Source organism: Lissotriton helveticus, chromosome 10, assembly GCF_964261635.1.
Source record: "Lissotriton helveticus chromosome 10, aLisHel1.1, whole genome shotgun sequence".
Lineage (NCBI taxonomy): Eukaryota > Metazoa > Chordata > Amphibia > Caudata > Salamandridae > Lissotriton > Lissotriton helveticus.
Genome location: NC_136071.1, coordinates 1,178,786,543 through 1,178,811,854, shown reverse-complemented (window position 1 = coordinate 1,178,811,854; position 25,312 = coordinate 1,178,786,543). Strand labels below are relative to the sequence as shown.

The 25,312-nt window shown below is 43.4% G+C and overlaps 1 protein-coding gene across 2 annotated transcripts in view; it reads right to left on the bottom strand.

Moving 5' to 3' along the window:
• Positions 1–25,312, bottom strand: part of ANKRD28 (ankyrin repeat domain 28) — a 549,582-nt gene that overhangs the window by 272,692 nt on the left and 251,578 nt on the right. For both annotated transcript variants that reach the window (XM_078664027.1, XM_078664028.1), the window contains exon 4: positions 937–1,007. In XM_078664027.1, coding sequence (XP_078520153.1) covers positions 937–1,007 — 71 coding nt within the window. The remainder of the gene's footprint in view (positions 1–936; positions 1,008–25,312) is intronic.

Genomic DNA, 25,312 nt, shown 5'->3' with positions numbered 1-25,312 from the left:
TTCCACAGCACATCAGCCCTGTGGGCTGGGCCAACCCACAGTAGAAACTTGGCCTCAATGGATAAGCAGGAGTAGGTTATGTGTATATTTGTAAAGAGCACCATCACCCGCAAAGCTGTCCTGGCGCTTAGCTGGTGTGTGCACCTAGGCCTTCCAATAGTAGATTGGTTAAAAGCCAGGCCCTCAGCTTCTTGCAAAATTCAAAAAGATAGGAGTAGGCACAATGTGGAGTGGGAGCCGGTCCAGTTTGTGGTCGATTATTTTTCGGAGGTTGCTGGCGTGGGTCTTGGTCCAAGTTCAGGCAGCCAACCTTTGGAGTCCCATGATGAGGTGTTCTTACAGTAGATCACTGCTTCGGTCTTAATGGTGTTGAGCTTAAGACAGTTGGCTTTCATCCAGTTAGCGACGGCAGTCATGCAGGTGGTGAACTTGTTTCTCGTGTTGGGGATTTTGTCTGAAAGGGACTAGTGATGGACCCCATCAACAGTTTCATAAACCTTGCTCCCAAAGTACCGCTTTCCAGTAACCAAACAGTGTACTCGTTTTCACTTAATGTGCACAAAGCTCAGTTGCTATACGTTCGGTTTGCACGAAGTAGTTAGAAGGGCATGGAACACTGAGTCTACCTTCCTCCACTGCTGCTAGTGCTCTGCAGTCAACAGATCGCTTGTGCACCTTCCAAGAAGCCTTTGTTGCCCGATGCACAGCTCCATCATATTGGTATTGAGAGGGGCGTTAAGACGGAAGCGCGCTGTCCAAGGAATTCTTTTCCAAGGTAGCCTCCTATTTGGGGAATCTATTCTTAATTTCCCAAGGAGGATGGTGCACTTTTTATGACTCAAACCACTCCCAAGTGACCCTAAGCCATGGACTGGCAGGTACATCTATCAGCTGCAGAAGGACTATGGATGTCACAAAGTAGACGACCGGTCTTACCTCGCTGCAGGAGGCCACGGCTCTGTGCAACGGCGTCAACCATTTGTTGTCTTTGGCGTTAACTCGAGCTCCTGCAAAACAAACAAAAAACACATACTGTAATACAGGCAGATACGAGACGAGGGAGGCCTCTGCACTATACGACTGGCTGAAACCAAGCGTGTGTTACTCACAGAGGTGTTAACTAGGTTTTCTGCACATTTAAAGAGGTGTCAGGATGGGGAGAGCAGAAGCTGCTTAACAATTGCATGAACTCTGAGGAGGTGCAATAAATGTTTTGAGTTGGACTGCACCCATGTGAAAGCGGACATCTATATTTCCTTTAGGTTATTACTTTTCACTAGAAAGGACGTCTATAGACATACAGAAGCAGGGCCATAGCCTGCAAGATATTGTATTCGGAAACCAAGGACAGATCAAACACCTAAACAATTACAAGTTTTAACAAACTTAACATATCCCACATTCTGCACCCCACCCTCAAGAGTGCATGGTAAATATACAGCCATGCTGTGATACCGACGAACAAGGGATATATATCCCTTTAAAGACTTTTATACATAAACAAGTCAAGATTTACAGCCGTGTATTACAGCACAGATAATCATACGTACTGATGTGTCACGTGACTCCTGTAATTCCAGAAGAAGGGGCCTGTGTAGGTGTGAAACATGTAGGCCTGGTGGTAAAATTATTTCAATTTTATAACGAAATAAAGATGGACTTTAAAATCTACACAGAGATACTGACACTGAGCGGCAGCTGTGTGGAGAAATGGGTAGGTAGTAATCTGCCTGGCATTTGTGTGGGAATATACAGATGTTTTGTTTAAGCATTACATTTCTGCAAGGTTCGTAGTGAAATACATTATTTTACAACAATGAATACAAATAGGTAAAATTAAACTGACAAAAAGCGGTCTAACCTTAAATCAGGAGAGAGCACTAAAAGGGAAGAAAGAATGCATTCGACTGCTTCACCCACACAAATGTCAATAACCAACCCACAGCACACCCATCCTAACACCCTAGTCCTGTCCCCCCGCACATTATCACCCCCTCACACTAGAGTGACTTTGTCAGCCATAATCATGAGTTCAATTCCTCCCACAATTGGACTCTCCTCGAATACACAGAGCTGGCAGACTGAGCAGACTTCGAGGTTGTGCTCTTGGCTTCAGATACAGTATGGCCAATTGGGGCCACTCCTCCCAGTCCCCCCTGGTAGACATGTGGCATTCCCAGAAAGGCCCATGTCCGTCACCACAGAAGATCCAAACAGAGAGGTATCCTGATTAGCTGGATCTCCAGTTTTCCATTCCAAAGTGAACCCCCCACCCCCTTTTCTCCCCGGGAGTGTGGCCCTGGGCACTGTTGGAGGAATCGTCCCCAGGGAATGTTTTCTGCTGCTGCTCAGGAACGGATTCCATTGAAGTAAAGTGACCTGGCCTCAAAATCTTGTTTTATGATTTCTGATCCTAGGCTAGCCTCATACCACCACAAACAAAAGAAAGCAATGAAAGGGGGTCTATGAAAGAAGGAAAGGGAAGACTGAAGGACTGGCCCATCACTTCTTGGCTTGAATCACACTCATTTCTGGGCAGATGTGCCAAGTGGGTAAGAAAAAGAGCAGTCAAACTAGGACAAGAGAGCCAATCACTAGATTGGTCTGATCAATTCCCACATGTGGTCATGGGTGAAAGTAGAATGCCAATATCACTCAAACAGACCAAAGGCTGAAGAGGTCCCTCTCCGTATTCATACGCACATGTACTTTTTTTAAACAAATTAATTTAGTTACAAAAGCTTGTAGACCGCCAAAGCTGCAAGGTCACATTTAAAAATCAATTTAATATTTATACAGTTAAAATAAAACAACACATAAAATCTAAAAAATTAACAAAATCGCAGTCGTCAATACAATGCAAGACCTTCCTAAAAATGCCCAACAAGGACTGTCATAGAGCAAATCTTTTTCCCAAACATTCGTCAGAAGGGTAAAACTACATTAAACACCAAGTTGCTACAGTCATCTGTTAAACTCCATGTAACATAATATCCATAGACTAACACTGTGGGGTAAATCCCACACTTAAAAGATACTGTCTTTAACATAGGATTTTACAAAAATAGGTCAGGCCTGGTCATCACTTTTGAACGTAAAAAGAGGAGATGTGGAAATGGGCATACATTGTCCAGATGAAGCAATCCAGCCTATAGCCTTAAGGCCTGACCACTGCAGAGTAAGGCTTGAAAAACACAAGGCAATGCAAAGAAGAAAGCACCTGGCAAGAGATTAATAAAAGAAAAAATCCAAGCAAGCCAGAATACTTGACCAAAAATTACCAACAACAAAGGCATGCAATAAATCCTGATTTTGCTAAAGAAAATATGAATTTTGGACATGTAAGAGGCTGTAGAGAAATCCCACTGTAGGAGGGGAAAGAAATTGCATAGCATAAGTTATTTTCCATCTAATCTTGAGAGCTTAAGCTCACTCATGACACGTGCAGATGTTATCACTACAAGAAAGACTTATGAGAGTCAGAAGACGAAAAGGACAGCTGCACATTAGCTCACAGGGGGTACATAAAGGGATTGTGAGAACCAAATGAAGGCCCCACAGCGGCATCACAAAAGGCTTGCATGGAAACATATGAAGCAGACATTTAAGAAAAAGCATCACAAGTGATTTAATAAGGAAGGCTCGTCCAGTAAACACAAAAAAATGGTGAGAGGGCTGACAACCTTTAGCAGTGCCCACAGCCAACCCTTGCTAGGCTAAAGGCAGTACGAGAAGCAAAACATCAATAACTTTGCCTGTGATGGACAGAATGTACCCAAAAGCCGGGAGCACATCCCATCACCGATGATCAGGTATATGTGCAGTAGGTCTTATCTGAGGGATGTCGACCCATGCTGCGCAACTATGCTTGAATTAGTGAGGCACAATCCGGATACCTTGGATTCAAAGGAGGTAAATACGCGACTGGTGGTACCCACGTCAGAGGACCGCCTCCTGAAACCTATGCCTCTAACCTGTGATTGAGTTACGGCATGTCTATTTTTGCTATGGATCTGCCGCCTTCTTTGCCGACAAGGTCATTCATCCCTGAGCATTACTCTCCTGCATGCACCGTTGCCTTATGAACTTGGGTTGACCCTATTCCTCTGCATGTCTAGTTCTATCCATTTTCACAGCCACAACCAATGTGAGGATATCTTCCTTTTCTCTGCTCACACCATCCATCTTATATCCATTTGTAAAACCGAGAAAGGGACCAATTTTAAATGTGACATCTTCAAAGGGAAAGGGTGTGATTTCTGTCCCCCCATACTTCAATGCTTCAATTTGTGTGCCTTGGAAAATCTTAAAAGACCTATAAGCAATTCTTTAATATAATATCCAAGGCTCTTCAGGGGACTAAGAACTGGACACCAGGTATAACAGAACTCAGCACCAGTGTTGGACTTGGTCCTTTTTGCAGGGTCATCCCTGAACTTTTTGCCTTTCTCCTGTATTTTTTCTGACTGGTTGATGGTGGTTTTATGACTCTGGGCACTTTATCACTGCTATTCAGTGCTAAAGTGCATGTGCTCTCTGTGGTAAACTTGGTAAGATTGGTCTACACCGGCTTTGTATATTTAATTTACATATCAGTCCCTTGAACAGTGAAATCTCATATACCCAGGCAAGAAAAGTAAATACTACTGGAGGGCTGGCAGCGCTGCTTGCGCCACCCACCAAAGTAGCCTTTCAAACCGGTCTCAGGCCTCTGCCACTGCAGGGCCTGCGCATGCAGTTTGCTGCCGGTATGACAAGGCACAAAGTGGTTGCAACATCTGTGACTCCCCTTTTACTACATATCAGTCAACCCTAAGGTGGGCCCTAGCTAGCTCTATAGGCAAAGTGCGGTGTAGGTAAAAGGTAGGACATGTGCCTTAACTGTGTGGCGTGTCCTGGTAGTGACAAACAGCCTATTTGGTTTCTCAGTGCTGTAAGGCTGCCCTCTCATAGGAATGCAGTGGGGAATCCCTGATATGCGCTTCAGTTGTAATTCCTGACATGAGAGGGATAGGGTGATTAAGTTTGGTGTATTTGGAATAGTGGTGAGAAAAGCCGCTTATTGGTGTTAGCGGATTTATTATTACTATTTTCGAAATGGCACTTTTCAGAAGTAAAGTACAATCTAGAGCATAATGTTCTAGACAGGATGTGCACTACCTAAAACCGTGTTTAAGGTAGTGCACATCCTGTCTAGAACATTATGCTCTAGATTGTACTTTCATTTTGAATAGGTGGCAAGGTGGAACCACTTCAGGGAGTGCAGACCACGTGAGAATATTATTGAGTATTGGGCAGATTTTGTGTACTAGTTTAATTTGAGTGCACGCCAGCTGTGGGTAGTACTTTTGATTGTTTCTTCTTTCTACCCAACACAGCTACCAGTAGCACCACTAACATGTCTTTTGAAGATATACTACACCTTACGGAAAACAAAGCAGAAACTAAAGTTTACAGCGCTTCAGAGGCGCAAGAGATTTATGGCCTTATCCGGGAGGCTCGTTCTTTTGATGTGACCAGGTCCGGTTGTTCATCAACGGAGACAATTAGAATAACTGACGCGACGTGAAATGAATCAGCGTTTGCATGCTACAACTTTAGTTCAATATCATAAAGCTAGCAAGATTCCGAGAGGGTTGAGACTACCACTTAAACCAATGATGTTCAAGATGAACAAAAAATGTATGGGCAAGTGGTACTCTATACTAAATAAATGCTCATTAGATCTTATCCTTTTGATAGTGGAAGAACTTTCCAGTGTTCTATTGGTTTGGAGCAAAAAATTCATGAATTGCAAGAAGCTTTAAAAACAAGCATGACAGGAGAAGACTGGTATTCATCTCTAGATGAAATCAACAAACATTTTGACTTTTATGCAAAAGAGATACATGAGCGTAAGGTACGTAAGTTTAGACGAGATACCATAAATTATAAGCTCGATGAAGTATATTATTGGGCGGAGGTTTATGCGCAGAAGCGCACTTACCAGAAACCCGGGAGCACTTAATCGGAAGAGAGTATAGCTTCCATTAGTGACACCCGATTAACTAGACCACCAGTACCATCATCAGTTGACACTACACTTGCAGAGGAACCATAAACTTAGGCCACTAAGTCTTCGTTTTTGGAGATCAGTCCAGCCGCCAACAACCCACCGATAGCACACACCAATATAGAGTAAGGCACAACAAGACCCGTAGAGGTAGCAGGAAGGCACAAAACAAACGGGGGCAGGGCGGAGACAGAAAAACATTAGTGGTTAATATTTCTTCTGTTACACTGTCGAAGGCACAAACAGCGGTATTAAACAAAGGCACATCTTTTGTGCCCACTTTTCACACTTCACTGTTTAATACAGAAGTAGAATTCTATAAGTTCATGAGGTAACGCAGGTTGCGGTACTTTTTTTCCAATCAAAGCTACATGAGCATGGACTCTAGTGAGATGGAATACATGGAGTTCAAACCTAAAAGCACTTTTGTTGCTCCTAGCTCCCATAAGGTTCTTGATACTTTTGAAGTATTGGTGAAAAGGGATTTATCTCTTATCCACTCCATCTAAGAAACATCACAATCGGACACCAGCCAACAGAAAAGCACTAAAAACATTGAGAACCAATGAGTCACTAGTCTACTTTCCAGCAGATAAGGGTGGTCCTCTGGTGGTTATGGATAGTCATTTTTATAAATCTAGAGTAAATGAGATGTTGTCTGATGAATCCACGTATTTACCACTTAGTCAGGATCCTACTTCCGAATTCCAAGGCATTCTTAAAATTCTATTGCATGCTAAGGACATGGGGTGGATTAGTCCCAAGACGTTTGACTTTTTGTATTCTAAGTTTCCACGCAGGCCATTCATATACATGTTACCAAAAATCCACAAGAGTCTTTGAGATCCCCCTTTACGCCCTATTGTGTCAGGATGCATCTCCATTCATGAACCTTTGGGTCATTATTTGTATACGTTTTTGCAAACTTTTGTACAGGCAGGACCTACTTACGTGCAAGACACCACTCATTTTTTGAAATTACGAGGTGATCTGATTTTACCGCCAGGAGAGGAAATTTGGCTAAGGACAGTGGATGTGGTATCTTTATATACCTCAATACCTCATGCAGAGGGCATTGAAGCCATTGAGTGGGCCCTGCTACAGCAGGGTGATATTCTTGCTAAAAGTTTTCCTGTTGGAACTGTTACAGCTTTGTCTTTTTAACGGCTACTTCAAATGGAAAGCTAGGTACTTTCTTCAAACCAATGGTACATCTATGGGTTTTGCAGGGGAGCCCAGCTACTCTAACATTTTTCTTATGAAATTTGAACAGGAGCATGTCCTTAATGACACGTCTTGGACTGATCATCTTATTATATACCGATGGTATATTGATGACTTTTTTATCATGTGGCGAGGAGAGAAACAGGACCTGGAGAGGAAGTTTAATGCACTTTATGATAGCAACCCTAGGATTCAATTCACTTTTGCCTTAAATAGGCGCACTATATCATACTTGGATGTGAATATTGAACGTCAGGACTCTAAGATTGTCACAAAGGTTTTTAAAAAAATCTACTGATTGTAATACATTACTTTTTGACAGCTTTCACCCGGGCTCTCTTAAAAGACATCTTCCATTTTCTCAATTTTTGAGGATTAAGCACATCACTTCAGATCCAGTACAAATCGGAGGGACACTTGAGTCCGCCAAACAAAATTTCTTGGAACGGGGTTACCCGAGGGAAATAGGGGAAGAATCAGTGGCGAGATTAGAAGAGTTTCCTTGATCCACTCTATTACAGAAGAAAGTGAAACCCATAGAGAGAAGAGACGTTTTTGTCCCTACCTTCTCGACTCAATCACCTGCTATACAAAAAGCCATTTGGAACAAATTAGATGTTGCAAACAGAACCCAACTTTGGAGATCTTTACAAAGATCGGCCGATCTTTGCCTACAAACGTTCTAGTAACCTCAGGGGATTACTGAAGAATCGAGACGCACAACACACACCAGCAAAAGGGAATGTTGAAATGCCACAATTGTTCACATTGTAATAACGTAATCATAGGTACATCCATCTCACACCCCTAGACAGAAAAGCCGATTAGGTTACAGTTTTCAGCAACCTGCAATACGCAGAATGTCATCTACATAATACGGTGCCCTTGTGGCATGTATTACGTAGGAAAGACCAAGAGGTCTATACGGACACGTATAACAGAACATAAAAGCAGGATTCGTACGAGAACTTTGAGTTCCCCTTTAACAAGTCATTGGGTTGATGCACATCACACCATAGCACAATTAAGATTCTGTGTGATAGAGGTGGTGCGGGAATACAATGACAGGGACATGTCAAAAGACATCACTCAGAGGAAGACATTCTGGATCAGATACCTGGACACAATGAGCCCAAGGGTTTGAATGATAAAATGGACTTATCATATTTTCTGTAAAGGTATCTTTTCAGTATGAATGGGTAGTTGATACTCACAGTTACTCTAGAAAGTGAGGCGATACTGGTAATTCATAGCACTTCTTTTAATTTCGATTAGGATTGATTGAGTTTGGTTCACTTGTATTGGTTAGTATAATTTTTTTATTGTATTTGTATCTATTGCCATTTTTTCACCATTGGGTAACATGTTTTATACAAATGAAGCATTTGTATTGTGACAAACACTTCAGCCAATGTTTGCTAGTATGAACATCTTCAATGTCATTTTATATATTGTGGAAAGTGTGTGTCTCATATGGCACGTATAGGATGAGGGGCACCTATTCATGAAAATCTTATTTAGGGAATAGTCAAGATGTAAACATCACTCGTGGGTGGCAGCTTGTAGATACCAATTAATGCAAGGGGTACATAAAATCCTCATCTAGTCACTATGCACGAGATTGTTCATCATTAATAGTTCATGCAGGGACTCCATTGATGTAACTATTATGAATGGATTGTGAGCCTGTTCAACCGATTTGTGAATATTTTTTCATGATGATTCACTCAACGTGACATACAGGGGTTTCTTTGATCTAATGAATATACATTGACTGTTACACTGGGGGGGCCAGAAACTGTCGGACACACGCCGTGAGGGCAACGGCCAGCTTGAACTTACCTGTCCCTGCGAGTGGGTTGCCACAGCGCCGCGTGGGCAGCAGCAGCAGTCTCTTCCTTGCACCAGACCGGGACCGGGTGTTAGCGGGAGAACTACACATCCCAGCTGCCCCGGGGCCCGGCGCTCCATCGCTGACGCGAGCACTGCGCCCGGAGGCGCTACAAGCAACAGCCCCCCCTAACGCCTCGCGGGACGCACGCGGGGGGGCGCCGGGCTGAGCCCGGGCAGAGGGCGGGCCGTCTGTGGCCGTCCGGGGACGACCAGGGACGGGACGGGCCACCCCCCTTACTTCTACTTGTGAGTACATCCAAGTAGTATATTGTGACTTAACATTCGAACATTTGATTTTATTTACTCGTCGTGAACTGTCTTCGGATTACCCATTCACCATGTCTATTCAATCCACCCTACCCGATAACTATCTGCTGAAGGTGGTTAACAGAATAAATACGGATAGGAGGAAATCGCTGGGGAAAAGCACTCCGGAAATCCCCCCTTTAATCGAGTCCTTGGACCTCAATGTTGTGGATACTAATACTCCCAGTGAACATGCTACATTAATTGGGGCAGATGAGAACAATACCATTGTAGATAGTACCGAGGTTTTTAGCAATTCCATTGAGGTGGGAGGTGATTTGTGTGATACTTGTGAGGGCACCCCTCAACATTCAATGAGGGCCTCAAGATTAATGAGAGCCTGCAGGAAAACTGTACCTAAAAGGGGAAATTATTATCAAGGTAGAAAACATAAAAAGGATTTAACCCATAAGGATAACCCAGAGGATATAGGTTCACCAATTAAAGAAAGTTGTGTCACCATCGACCCTGTCCAATTAGATTTACTGATGGGTTCTATCGACAAGAAATTTAAAATGATTATTGATCCACTGATTGCTAAAATAGAGGGCCTGTGCGGGGAAGTTCAAAGACTAAGGGATGTGGTTGCTCATCAATCTGTTACCCTGGATAAAACGGTATCAACTTTTAAAGATATATCTACCAAGGATAAGGGGCAACCAGGAAATCTAATTAGCCCTCCTGTTATAGTTAATAACGGGAAACAACCATCTAAAGAACAACCTGTTCCAATTACCATAGTAACAACTTCTGTTGCACAGGATAAGGGTAGACCGCCTCAGCAGCAACAGAGAGCGGGGTCATCAAGTAAAGGACAGGTTAGTCCTAACCAGGTGGTTAGACCAACATTATCTTTAAATGGGGAGCAGTCTGGTCATGTGCCAGCTGCGTTAGCCAATAAAGCCCAAGTGGCTGTCAATGGTGGAACAAGTAGGGTTTCAGCTAGAGTAAATAAGAGCCCTGTGGACCTCCCACCTGATTGCGTACCATACGTTGTAGTTTTAACGAATGTCCCACCAATTACACAGGCCCCTTATACCCAAGAATCGGTAGATTCTCTTAAAAACAAAGCTATTTCTTGGCTTAGTCGGCACTGTGGTTATCCAGTTGGCTACTCAGATCAGATCATCTCTATTAGAAGAGTCAACTGGATAGGTAATACCAGAAAAACATGTGGGGGTGACTGCGTGATTATCAATTTTAAACATCCGCAACATGTTGCGACGGTCCTCTTAAGAGCGGCCTCGATTACGCAGTCAGAGACAGACGTTGTCGCAAGGCCACTGGGATATTTTTACAACCACTTAAACAGGTTGCATTCAGTAAACAGCTGGGAGGGATCCTCGAATAATAATAATTCTTACTCAACTGGAAACAGATTAGGGCAACATACCCCCTGTTTTGCCCCCCAGGACGGCCCATTTGTTGCTCCAATGCATATGATGAACCCGGTACATGGCGGGAAAAGATTTATAACACAAGCGCCTAATTTTCCACCAGTAAGCGATAGTATAATGTCACCACTTAATGGGATGTTCTACCAAGTCCCTACCCAGAACAGGTTTCAGTCACTGAGCTTCCTGGACCAAAACGATTGACATAAGGGTAAATTAGTCCAGGTGAGAGTGGATGCCGGAGAGTTAAAAATGCCCTCAACTGAAAACATTAATACTGTGAATAAGGATTGTATGTTTAATGGGGGTGAAGATGAACATGTAGAGCCTAACGCAGAGCATTTTAATGTAAATAATAACGTGTCCATATTTTCAGATGATATGCCCCTTGTCAGCCTAGAGACGGGTAAGGCAACGTGTCATATGGCTAGCTGGAACATTGCTGGTTTGACGGCCAAAGAGGATATGTTGGGTTGGAATGATTTTATTAGCTTATTTGATATTATCTGTCTACAGGAAACATGGTGTAGAGAATATAGAGGGAGTGATGGCTTTGTTTCCTATGAACTTCCCGCATTGGCCTCACCTCATGGAAGATCTAGAGGAGGTCTGCTAGTTCTGATTTCAGTGAAGTTGCCTGTACTAGTAAAAAAGTATGTAAAAGTGGGGGTTCATTCCCAAATCCTTTGGCTTGTACAAAATGATTGTAGAAATGTTCTGTTGATCAATTTCTACAATAATATATTTGACGGAACTAGGCACACAGTTGTCAATGATTTACACAAAGCAGTGTGTAATTTAGCAGAGAATTTTATTGGTGTTTTTGAATATATTTTTGTGGGGGATTTTAATGTCTCATCTTGCCCCTTATCATCCCAGAATCTATGTGGTGTCTATAATCATTCGGGGGATGCTGAAGTTCATTTCCCCCATCATTTGTACGGGGAAACCCTGAATAATTTTTTGATAGATTATGACATGGTAATCATGGAAAACTTAAAAAATGATATGGGAGAAAGCGTCCCAACTTTCAAAGGGAGGGGGGCTAATACAGTAATTTATTTTATATGCATGTCTACCTACCTAAAACATATGTGCTCTGAAGTCAATGTGGTTGATGTATTGTTGAGCGATCATAACTGCCTTACCATAGAAATTAAGATCTGGAATTCTACCACCACTCCCAATTCGGGTACAATTGTAAATATTGAACCGCACAGAACTAACGGAGTTAGGCTGAGGTGGAAGGGTGGGAAAGCCGAAGAAACATCTGATTCCATCATTAACAGCTGTATGATGGAAATTTCGGCTATTCTCGAACAAGGGGAGTTAGATGGTGCCAGTATCGAGCACTTTCACAGAATTAATGTCACTATCAGTAAGAAGTTCACTAAAGAGGTGGGGCACGTAAATAGACAGAATATGGGATGGTTTGATCACGTTTGTTCTATTGCCCGGAGAGATCTTAAAGAAGCTTTAGCAGCTAAACCCAGAGACAAGTGTTTAGTGATCCAACTTAGGCAGGATTTTAAACTGGTCCTTAAACGCAGAAAGGCTGAGTTACAGCAGGAAGCGTGGGACAATCTAAGCCAAGCAGCAGAACAAAGGAACTGTAACCTGTTCTGGTCTACTGTAAATAGTCCATTATTCAAAGACGAGAAGGTTCCAGTGCTCACATCTAATGTGAGCATAGACTCATGGATCCAACATTTCTCGACCATATTTGATTCTGGCAATAATATAGACCCCCCAGGAAACGGATGGCCTATAGTTGCACTAGATATTACAGTAGAGGAAGTTATGGCCAGCATTACAGCTAGTAAAGGAGGGAAGGCCCAAGGACCCGATGGGGTTCCTATAGACGTATATAAGACAGCCCCGGAGATATGGGGCCCCCTACTGGCAAAGATTTTTAATGCTGCAGTCTGCTCTAAAATACCACCTACTTGGTCAGAATCAATTATAATCCCTATCTATAAGAAGGGAGACCGGGGCGAAGCAAAAAATTACCGTCCAATATCCCTACTGGACTCATCAGTTAAAGTTATGAGTCGTGTTTTATTAGCCAGATTAGAAGAAGGGGCGGAATCGAATGAGATTTTAACTAATAGCCAGTTTGGTTTCAGAAAGGGGCGTGGAACTATAGAGCAGTGCTTAAATTTAGAACTTTTGGTCGGGAAATATACACAGGCCAAGAGTGGGTCGTTGTACTTATGTTTCGCCGACTTAAGCAGTGCCTTTGACATGGTTGACCACGCCCTACTTTGGGCCAAATTGATTGACATGGGAGCCCCCAACAGTATAGTATATTTTCTAGCTCGCCTGTATGAAAAACTTAGCACTAGCGTCCGATATGGGCCCAATGGGGAATGTACAAGTAAATTTAGGATAGGGAGAGGAATCAGGCAGGGGTGTGTTTTAGCACCCCTACTGTTTACTCTCTTTATCAATGAGGTGGATGCTGCCCTACAAGCAGTTACGGCTGACGCCCCTAGAGTGAATAGCCTTAACATCCCAGTGCTACTCTATGCGGACGACGCCGTACTGTTGTCTAGGACACCCCTGGGTCTCCAACGATTGATGGACAGGTTTGTTCTGTTCATCAAAAATAGAAAATTAGTGATCAATAGATCTAAAACCTATGTGATGGAGTGCTCTGGCCGAGCTAAGTCAAAAACAAAAACAAACTCCCATTATTTTATAGAAGGTGAACAGGTTTTAAAAGTAGACAATTTCTGCTATTTGGGGATTAATTTCTCAAAAAATGGTAGCTGGGACATCGAACACAAAGCGGTTAAAACTAAGATGATTAGAAGTGCCAATGGGGTTTTCGTATTCGCAAAGAAATTGGGAAATAGACGTATAGCAGATATGCTAAAAATCTATCAATCTAAATGCCTATCTGCTGCCCTATATGGGGCAGGAGTTTGGGGTGTAACATCTGCCGGGTGCCTACAGATAGAGGAGAACAACTTCCTGAAAAGGCTCCTGTGTCTGCCCAAATCTACTTCTAATACCCTGGTCCACAAGGAAACGGGGTCCCATTTCTTGAATGATTTAATCATGCTAAGACCCTTATTATTGTGGCGATCTGTTTGGTTAAATGAAGGCACCTCACTAAACAGAGCTATCATAGAGGATTGCCTCACCTTGGACCAGCACATGAAGATCCCCTGGATCAAATATAATATTGAAATTTTTCAAACTGTCTTTGGATATGATGTGATCAATGATCGGTTTTGTGTATCCGATAACTCCAAGTCAAATTTGAAGACTATGTTTTTGAATTCCTGTTTAGAGAGGCGTGCCTTGGAGGATTCAAAACTTACTACCTGTAAATTGTATAATGGCTTGAATGAGTTAAGTGGATTACATTCATACTTGACGCAGGTGACTAGAGTCTCACACCAGTTTGTACTCACTAGAATGAGGATGGGAACTGCACACCATCTGGTTGCGTGCCCTAATATAAAAACGCGCCCTGTGGGACCCTGTCCATGTGATCACAAGACAGAACAGAGTACTGTGCACTTTCTTTTTTCTTGTATCATGTACAGTGAATTGCGGAAAATTTATTTAAAGCCTATTCTGAATAGATTTGGAGTAAGAACTATCACAGAATCTATGAAATTGCTTTTTAATATGCATCATCCGGACATTTGCTTTTTTACGGCTATTTTCCTACAGAAGGCTATCAGCGCAAGGAAAAGCATGTGTTTTTAATGACTGTTTTAATATATTTATTCCATCCCGCACTGGATAATTATTGTTACAACTGTATTTTTCTTTATATTTTTTAATCTATGAAATGTTTGTATATGCAACTGTATGTGCTTTAATGGACATGTTTTATGCTCCGAATAAAGCTCTATGAAATGAAATGACTGTTACACTGTCAAAAATGTTTGTGAATATTCTTTGTGACATTGTCAAACATGATTGTGAATATTTGCCATGATGACTCAGATATGTCATTCGTACGGATATTTTATATGCAATATGTTGCAAACATTTGACTATGTTCTACTCTTTTTCTTCTTGATCACACTAGGTCGTAACTAAACACGTCCTCTCCTTCACAAACGTTCACAATGTGTAATGACAGCCATGAGCACTTCATCGGTCATCTTACGGGGAGCACTCATTGCCTCATTGTATTCTCTAGTTGTCACAATTTATTTCATTAGCTATGCATGTTTGATTTATATAACTTCCACTCAAGCATTCGATAAAGCAGCATTCAGACTCTTCCAATATGGCGGTCAACATTTTCAAGAGCAATAACTTTGAGTCCTTTCTTTATTTTCCACCAAACGCACACGCAGCACGTACATGTTTACTTATGCCGTTGGCCTAGAGCGCGGGATTGGAACTTTGGCGTCTGGCGTGGTTTGCATAAGCAGAGTGTGTCGGCATTAACCATAAGTTTCCTTCAATATGGGGGATATTTTTGGCTTATCACACATGCGGTTTCATACGCGGTGTTATAGTAAAGGGCTTTCCTCTTTCCATAGAACCTGTGTCTACCTCACAGTGGTGTTGTGGATTGATTCAGCTATAGCGGTAATATTTGCAGTAAAGAGCTTCCATCAGTTTACAGAACCTTCACCCAAGAAGCAGTAGTTTTGTGGACCGATCGCACTATTAGGAACCTTGTAAGTGTTTCTTCTTACGTTGGGTGAGCCTTCTTATGTGATTATTTGGTTCTCTTTGATTGTGCCTTCCCGTGGTTTACAATTGTGTGCATACATTACTTACAGCATGACATCGTGTGCCAGACTAACATTGAATTCATTTTGCTCAGCACAGAGCATAAAGTATGGCCAATACCGGTGCAAGTGGACGCCTGGTGAGTTTAGTATACTTCACGTTACTCTTGGTTACACTTTGGCTTATTTGCTCGCATATAGGGTCAAGGCCATCACTGAGGATGTTTTATTTTGGTTCCACAGGACTCTTGGTATATTACGATTGACCAGCAGCAGGTCTGGTATCAGACCTTCTTTGGATTCCGATTAGGTAGGTATTCTCCAGATATGCTCGATGGTATAGTGTTCAATTCTTCAATTTTTCATTTAACGCACAGGGTGAAAGGGCACGTTTGGGACTTTAACTCTGTGTGCATCGACGTTTGAGTATCGCCTCACTCTCAGTAATCTGGTGGCCATTCACTAAGCTGTTTACCTTGAGTAAACTTCCCACCGCGTTTTTGACATCACATGTGCCAATAAAAAGAAACGCATCTACAAGACGGATTTGGCTTATGGTCCATATCATTTGAATATTCATGTTGCACAGCCATGTTGCTAATTTATGATCAACATTGTTTTTTCTTTGTGAAAAATGTTTAACACACTTTGATGAATTGTTAATATACACTCATGTAGGAGTGTTTTAGGTAGTGCACATCCTGTCTAGAACATTATGCTCAAGATTGTACTTTCATTTTGAATAGGTGGCAGGGTGGAAACACTTCAGGGAGGGCACACCAAGTAAGAATATTATTGAGTATTGGGCAGATTTTGTGTACTAGTTCAATTTGAGTGCACGCCAGCTGTGGTTAGTACTTTTGACTTTTTAGAAGTAGGCATTTCTGTGTGCTATGTGCGCCTGGTCCACTGCTAGGATGTGTATTGACTGTCTGGCTTTGGAGTGACAGGGGTTGGGGAGGTGCAGTGGCGCCAGAGAGTCTGGATGAGTCCGGGATAGGCTGAATAGGCCTGGTCTACATTTGGAGTGGTGGAAGGAGTAGCACCTGCACCTGAATATGGCTGTGCCTGCCTTCCAAAATGATGGCTCCGGTCCCCCTGTGGTGTGTCTGGAGATAGGGATTACACTTACAATGGGGAGTGTTGTGCACTGTAAGGATATTTTTAAGTGCCCCCCCAGAACTGGTTTGGACTGGGCTCACAGCCCTCTACCATAAGAGAACAAAGATTGTTAGTACTATAAAGATTGGGACTGTGACCCCATGTCGGTTGAGCTTTTTGAACTTGCTTGAAATTTTGAACTAAGACACTGCATGGACTACAGTGTGCCAGGAGGAAAGGACATGGGACTTGAGGAACAGGGATGTGGAATTCCTATAGCCTGACTCCCGGGACATATTGTTTGGGGTCAAGGGCAATACGTTTTCAAGTGTGTTTTGTCCTTGGGACAAGTAGGCCCAACCTCCTACAGCACAAACCCTTTGGCTGCCAGTTTACAGTATCACTTTATGGATCCGGAAAGGGCAATGTCTGCAGGTAAGGTAATATTTGTGTCCATGTTTTAAATGCTGTTCAAGCTTGTATTTATGGTTCATTAATGCAAAGCCTTTATTATTAGGGTGAGCACTAAAAGTAAACGCTGTAAGCTCGGCCTGCACTACTGACGGTGGATTCAGTATAAATGTGAATACATGTTTTCAAAGTTTAGTAATATGAGGCTATCTATAATGCTCCCAGAATGCTCTCTGATTATATGCAAATATTTGCCGAAGCTTCAAAGCAAGAGTGATGATTCTTTGCTTTCAAAATAAAATGTTTAAAAATAAATGCAAGTAGGAAAAAAACATTTTGCTACTGTAAGATTTTAGGTACCATACCTTTGCAGCATCATTTAGCAATATGATGATGTATGCTTGTATTTCCCAAAAAATATTCATAATGGAAAATCAGTGTAACCAGTTTAAATACGATTACCGGAAACAAAAATAAACAAGCATTGGCAAAGCCAGTAGGTCTGAAATTGGTGGTCAGCCTTTTGGTTTTGTCAATGCGTAACTTGTTCAGGCATGGTTTTTATAAAACCGTATCCGTGTGGGAGCTGCTGGGCCCTCACCATTCTAACAAGCATTGGCAAAAGCAAAAATAGTTTTTGGTCTCAAAAAGCACACATTGCCACAGCAGTTCCGGGCACTGAACAAAACGACTTTGTGTGCCAATAAGCTCCTTGTCAAAGAGCAGAATACTGTCACTGACAGTGAAGCCAGCTGATAGACGGAGAGAATAAGAGCGAGAGAGAGACAATTTTATTAAACACAATAGGTCATGGTTAACGCCAGGCCTAATTAGAAGCCCAATTATTAACGAAAGTCTCAAAAGTGCATCCATGGTATATATCCTTGCATTAAGTGCATATATACAGGTTCCATGAATTCACAAGAATTTACAGAAGTAGGTCAAGAAATAGTACACCTAGAAATTATTTGTGAACTGCATTTTAGCATGAGCAGATGTGCATGTGTAGATTGGCTCATGTGAAAATCTTAATGTTTCAAGTTCACTTTTCCTCTAGCCACTTTTTTCCCAACCCTGGAAGAAGTTTTACGTCTGCAACTGTCAGGAGTAAATTTCGAACCTTTTTCAGTAAAAAAAAAAGATTAGAAAAGAGTTGGTGCAAACCCAACACGCACGTTAGTAGGTTTGCACAGACTCAAAAGGGCATTCCAACCCTTGAACTATTTCTTACCAATACCTTCAGCCCAGTATGTAGACCTGCAGAAACGTGGCAGCATAAGGGAATTGCTAGTATGCAACCCTACTATGGTACGAGCCCTGGCATAATTAGAGAGGTTATATCAGAACTCTTATATAATGAGTTTGCTGCTGTAATTTGTCGCCGCATTACATGGCACAAAAGGGACAAGTGGATTCTGTTACAGGGCAAGTAGATTTATGAATCAACCTGCCCCATGGACAAGTAGATATTTTATTAAATTCCACACCCCTGAGGAATCAGAGTAGAAAGAAGGACCACCACTTTGCTTTGGGACCCTTGTGCTAGCCTGCATGGTCGCCCTCTGCTGGTGTGCCCCAGTGCTCTCCCAGATGGTGCTGCTATGCCCCTGGTCCTTACAACCTTGAGAGCTGTATTCCTTTGGGCTTGTGGCCCTGAACCTCAACAGTGGGAGAGAGAGCTGTGCTTTGTTTGTTAGAGCACAAGACTTGGGATTTGACTGCAGTAAAGCCCCATGGTGTGCTCTCGGCAGTCTCCTCATCAGCATGTAGAGCGTTTTATGCCTGCACGAAGCACATGGTGAGTGCTGTGGTAGTGGTGCGCAGCACGTGTTCAGTGCTGCCTGGTCCCTGTTGCTAAGGGCAACAGGAGGGGAGAGCTTGAGGTAGGAAGAGCTCCCCACCCACTTTGTCTGGTGCAAGCCACATATCGGTTTTCAGAAGGTACGAATCAGGAAGTGGGATGCGGAGATAAGCACCCGGAAGCCAGGCAGAGGTCGAGCCTGGTTGTGGAAGGGGCTCCCGAGAGGCAGGAGAGCCCTGTGTGTTGCCTAAACTGCAGATAGTAAGGGCAGAGAAGTCGGGCCGGGCCGCCTATCCCGAAGCACCCGACCCAGACGCATCTGCCAATTTCCACGCTGTCTTTACCTCCAAGCACAGAGAGTAGCGAATCTGCTCTGGTGGAGAGCAAAAGGAGCCCCTCCTGCCAGGGCGTGGTCCAGCAGGAGGAACTATGTGGGATGCGGAGAGCGTCTCGTACATCTCGCTGTAGCGGCCTGGCTGGGCCAGACCAAGGGCCTCTTGTGGCCTGCCAACCATTCTGCCGAACAAAGGTAAGCTAGGAGCAACAACGGCACCGCGAATTGGCAGGCCGGTCCCAGAGTGAAGCTGCAGGCAGGAGACACTATGGAGTCCTCCTGCCGACGTGAGAGAGCACTGCCCCGACTTTGGCAGTGAGGGGGCTCCTGCCGTTTGTGGTCTGTGCGGGTGACACCCCCCCGGTTGTGGACCTACTGGGGTCATTGGGAGTATCATTGGGGGACTGAGTGGAACCTCGACAGAGGTCTTGTGTTCCCCGCATAGACTCACCACATTTGGTTCCAGCTGCTGCACCACAGGTTTGTGGGCAGCTACAGTTCACTATTGGAGACCTTTCTGAGTAGATGAGGCCCTGAGGTGGTTCACTGTTGGGGTGGGGGACCGGATGTCATGGTGGCTGTGAGGATGGTGCACTGCTAATTACATGTATGCATAATGCGTTATATTAAGCACAGTTCCTACCAGTCGTTAATGGTCGCCCTAACTGTAATGACAGTGGCCTGATCGGCCTAGTGATTTATGTATTTCCTGTGAAGTCATGACGAGTGCCAGGGGCACAGTGTAATATATGTGATGGTGTTCTAATTTTTTTATGGATAATACAAAGGCTATTTTTATACAACCTTGTGTGGAGTTTCTTTTGTGGTGTGACTAGTGTGTCACTGCTCTGTGTGTTGTGTTGCGCAAACGCTTTACACATTGCCTCTGGGATAAGCCTGACTGCTCATGCCAGGCTACCAAGGGGGTAAGCAGGGGTTATCTTCAGCGTGTAACTCCATTGCCCTGACTAGAGTGGTGGGTTCTGCCAGGCTTAGGTGCATGCCCTAGCCAACCAGAAACCCCATTTCTAACAACCAGGATACCCTCATGGGTTATAATGCACTTTAAAAATACACATAACATACCCTATCCTGATGGGAGAACAGATATTTATGCCCAGACATTCGAGGTAGCGCACTCTCTTACCCATTTCAGAGCCACTAGGATGAATTTGGCCCAGTCATTTCTTATCTTCTGAACTTTGGGCAGGAGAACCAGTGGGAGATAGGAGTCATGAGCTCCACTGTAAGTGGAATGCATCTCTGAGAGTGAGGCTTTTTGAGAACTCCAGTGTGCCAAAGTGTTGAAATTGCGTGCTCTCAGTGGTGGCAAACAGATCAAGCCAGGGTTCTCCTCATCCCTGGAAGAAGCTCTCCACCACCTCCGGGTATAGCTGCCATTTGTGATCCACTAGGCATTGGTAGGCGAGTTAGTCTGCCCTGGCATTTAAAGATCCAGTCAGGTGGTTCATAACAAGGGAGACGTCCTGCTGACTCAGCCAGCTCCAGAGGCGTAGGACCTCCTGGCACAGTCCCATAAACCACACTCCGCCTTACTTCTTGCAGTATCACAGGGCAGTAGTGTTGTCCATGAAGACTTGAACCAGACTCCCTGTGATGGATGGTAAGAAAGCATTCACAACCAGGTAAATAGCCCCCAACACCAACAGACTGGTTGCTTGTGGAAACCAGCCTCCACATTAGAGTCCTCTTAACTCCAATTCCCTCAGATGACCTCCGAAACCCAACAATGATGCATCAGTCGCCACCATCAGCTCTGGGTGGGGGACGGAGTCGGGTATGCAATATCTCCAATTGCAGATAAGCAGCCACAAGTGCAGGTATTTAGCAGTCTCCTCTGAAACCTGGATAGAATCTGACCAGTTCCATTAATGCTGAGCCAATTGAGACTTTAAATCCCACTGCCGAGCACGTATGTGTCATCTAGCAAAGTAAACAAGCAGGATACAGGAGGCCAAGTAGTCTGAGTCCCTGGACCTAGCTGAAACACTAGAATCATAGACTCAATGTTCTGGACTAATTGAACCAGAAGGAAGGCTTCAAAATTGCACCGTATTAAAGATGGCTCCGATAAACGGAAGCCTCTGCAAAGGAGTCAGGTGTGGCTTCAGCACATTGATCGAGAACTCTAAAGATGTTAGAAGGTTCACTGTCGTTTGGAGATGGTGTACAAATGACTGACTTCAACAGCCAGTCACTGTGTTGTGTTCGATTTTAGATTCCGAATGAATTTCCCGATTCATGCGCTTATATAGGTACATTTCACATTGCCCTTATATAGGCATAGGAATCCAGTCCTTATTTAGGCATAGTCCATGCTACCCAAATACAGGCATGGCTACTTCCATCACTTCATCTACGTCACAACGATTTCTTGGAAAACCAGACTCTTAAGCCGTTAGGGACTTCCCCTTGCTTGGATATTGATTTCTCCAATAACTATTATGCATGAACATTTATTCCTTAGGGGTTCATTCATGACGTTCATATGCCCGACTTTTACCTCAATACTGGCATTCCTAAACACCTTCAAGGTATAAATATACCTTCACTTGCTATGGCAAAGCATGGTGTGGTTCAGTGCAGTTCGACTACCTACTTGCACGACGCAGCTTGCTACAGCAAGTGCCGAAGGAAGCCAACTCTCCAGCTGACGCACGGACTAGAAGCTGTCATCCTCCTGCAGGGAATCCAGCTCCAGTGTTTCTGACTCCCCTTGCGGGGTGTTGGGGAATCGAGTTCCAGGAAAGATATACCAATCTCTCATTCTAAGGGATGGAGCCGATTAGAACCTAGAGAAACCTTTAGCATAGTTTAGTTTTGCCAAGAATTGCCAAAGACAGCACCTACTTCTTCCCTCGTACTAGACCTAGGTCAGGTACACTGGGGTAGGTATATTTTAGAAGCACCAGTTGAGTATTTTAGCCTGTGTTATTTATGTATGTATTTTTATATATGTCATAGCAACAGAATGCTATTACAGTATTATTTTATATTACTGTTTACAATGTACGCATTATACTTCGCATTCTGTCTAACGATTGTAGCAGTTCAAATTCACCTCTCTCGCATGAGAAAGAAGACTGTTCAATAAACCCTTTCATTGAAATGCCCGTGTCTCTATTTCTGTGCAACTCTGTAGAAACGAAGAATGCATGTTTGACTGAGTGAAATAGTTATCTATTGTTTCCACGACTCTGAAGATATCGTTTCGGTTCTAGGGGAAACAAAGTTGTCATGTTTATGCGGTTGTCAGAAACTAATCCCTTCTTTTTCACTCGAGAAAGTTTCGAGTGACCTCTGAGTTAGCTAGCACACACACACTTAAGTTTAGTATACTCGATAGAGACATATTGACCTCAGTCCTATGTCAAATCTATAGTGTATATTATTCCAATGCGCAGAGCCTATTGGGAATATAGGAACTACACTACAATTGAAGTAGGGGGGGGGAAGACTGGTATCCCCAACCTTTCAAATGTACTGCATCACCACCATCACTTTTGTGAACACCCAACGGGCACTGGTAAGGCCGAAGGGGAGCACTGAAAACTAATTCACCTGGCTCACCTTGAATCACAGATAACACAGGTGGGACTAAAAGGGCAAACTAAAGTGGCTTGGTAGCGAAGATAGTAGTGGGTACTGGGCAGTAGGGTGCCCCTCCTGGCCTGTCCCTTGTCCGTTAGATCAACTGGAGAATAAAAAGGGCGGGGGAAATCGATCTGTTGCTGGAGTGCTGGGCATAGATGTCTTTACTTTGAACCTGTTCCGAAAACTGTAAAGAGTGAAATCACTGGGGATACTACCGCCCGGCATAGAAAGGCCTAGGTAGTGCGCTGTGGGTCTGCTTTCCTTGAAGTACTCCAATTCAGAGTCTGCCTTATCCCCAATGAGACTGGTGCCATCAAATGGCATATCCATTAACAGCTGGGCATCACCCCAAAAGCCTGTGGGGCTGATCCACGAGTGGTGTTGAAGAACCACGCTGGTATTGACTGCATTAGTGACCAGGTCAGAATGGATCACATACTTTGTGCGTATTCCGGACATCCTGAATGATCTGGGCTAAATTGCATGAAACTCTTCCAGGACTGTCGGCAAAACCTTGCTGACCATGTCCCACAAATATTGTGACTACCTACCCAGAAGGCAACTAGCATTGACCAAGATAAGGCTAGGCTGGCAGAAGAAAACACCTGAATTCCAAATGCTTTCATATGTTTAGATTATCTGTCAGGGAAGTCGTATAAAAGGAGCTGGGTTGGAGCGTAGGGGATTGGACAACTAGGCTTTCTGGTGTAGGATGCTGTGTGAAGAAGGCAGGATTTCCTGGGGCAGGCCTGTGAAGTCTGGCCACTTGCCTATTGATTAACGAGCAAGGTTATACCCAGGTGCCTATTAATGTGCCAGACTGCACTTTATTCAAAGGAAGGCGCTCAGTAAATGGTGGTCCAGGCTGTAGAGACTTTTGTACATTTGTTGCGACCTCAATAGATTGAAGTGTAGGTCCCAAACTTCAGCTGCATACCGGATCACCACATAAAAAGAGGCCGGCAACAGCTCTTTAATGGGATCTACATTCCATTCCAAAAGCACCACTCAACACTGTTCCTGCGATCATAATACGCTTTGGCCTCAGTCTGCTTCTTCAACGTTGGTATCCAGTGTGTGTAGACCCATTCCTCATGTATGTCAGACAACACTATGCTAGCCGATTGTTACAGCAGGTGGTGCAATAAATAGGACATCACCCTTATGACCACAAAAATATTGCTAAAAGACATGACCAGATAACAATTCTCTGACTACCAACAAGCTCACCTCAATCTATCTAGAACTACAGACGATAAACTGTTCCTGTACTAACAAGGTGAAATGTGCTCCAAAAAAAAGAAAAACAACCACCCTCTCGAAGACCTATCTGGTACAAGTACCACTTGTTAAACACTTGGCATTACACATCTCCTGGGAATCAGCACAGCACATGGCAAAGAGTAAACTCACTGATTACTTTGACAAGTAAGTCCTTTTGCAACGTTCACATCTAAATGACTGAAGGGGCTCAGTCAAATAGATGGACACATACTGCATACAGAAGCACAAAGATATCTTGGAATACACTAGCGTCCCCTTGACAATACTCACAGGGCCAATATTTATTTGCTACAGCTAGAATAATTCAATGTCATCCCCATTAATCTGCCTTGTCACGCATAGTGGAACTCCAACAACTTGCTAGCCTATTTTCTGATCCCAGCCACATACCCTACAGTAGTTTATCCACAGAAAATGTACACAAAGGGTTTGTAATTGTTATCAGGCAGGAGAACAAGTTGCTCTCCTCGATAAGAAAGATGTGAGTGGTTCCACAACGCACAAGCAGGGCAGTTGTCTCAGACGAACGGTAATGCCACTATGCAGCATGTATAATGTGCGGAAGCAAATCCTAGAACTCTCTATTTGGAAAAGAACTAACCCACCAGCACTTCTATGAAGTTATGACACAAATCCTTAGATCTCAAATGTTGAGGATTCAACACTTGCTCTTTTAGAGAGCCAAAGTACTACCGTCTTCTCGGTCCAAATAAACGTAAGCACCCTTCCTCAAAGGATCAGTCCCACTGACAATATTTTCCAATCATTTTGCACAGATCTGTAATAACCAGTGGCAAGATGTGACTCAATCTTTGGTCAGGACTTTCTCCCGATACTCAATTTATGGCTTCAAAACATATACATCCTTTATAATGGTCATACCTTTCTCACTCAAGATGCCCTAAGCCACATACAAGACAGCATCTGTAGTTGTCAGAATCCTGAAAATAATTCTTCTAAATCCACAACTGTTTAACGGTTTAAGGAAATAGTCACTGAAACTGCTTAACATTGACAATAATGAGGCTAGCTTGAAAGGTATTCTACAGAACCGTAACACCAAACGTAGCGAAAGGAGGGTACGAATATTTATTTCACTCTGCTTCCTGATATCCTGAGATCCAGTTTTCTTGTTCATCTTAGGAAGGAGATGCAACTTAATTCATATATTTTCTGGATATTGCACAT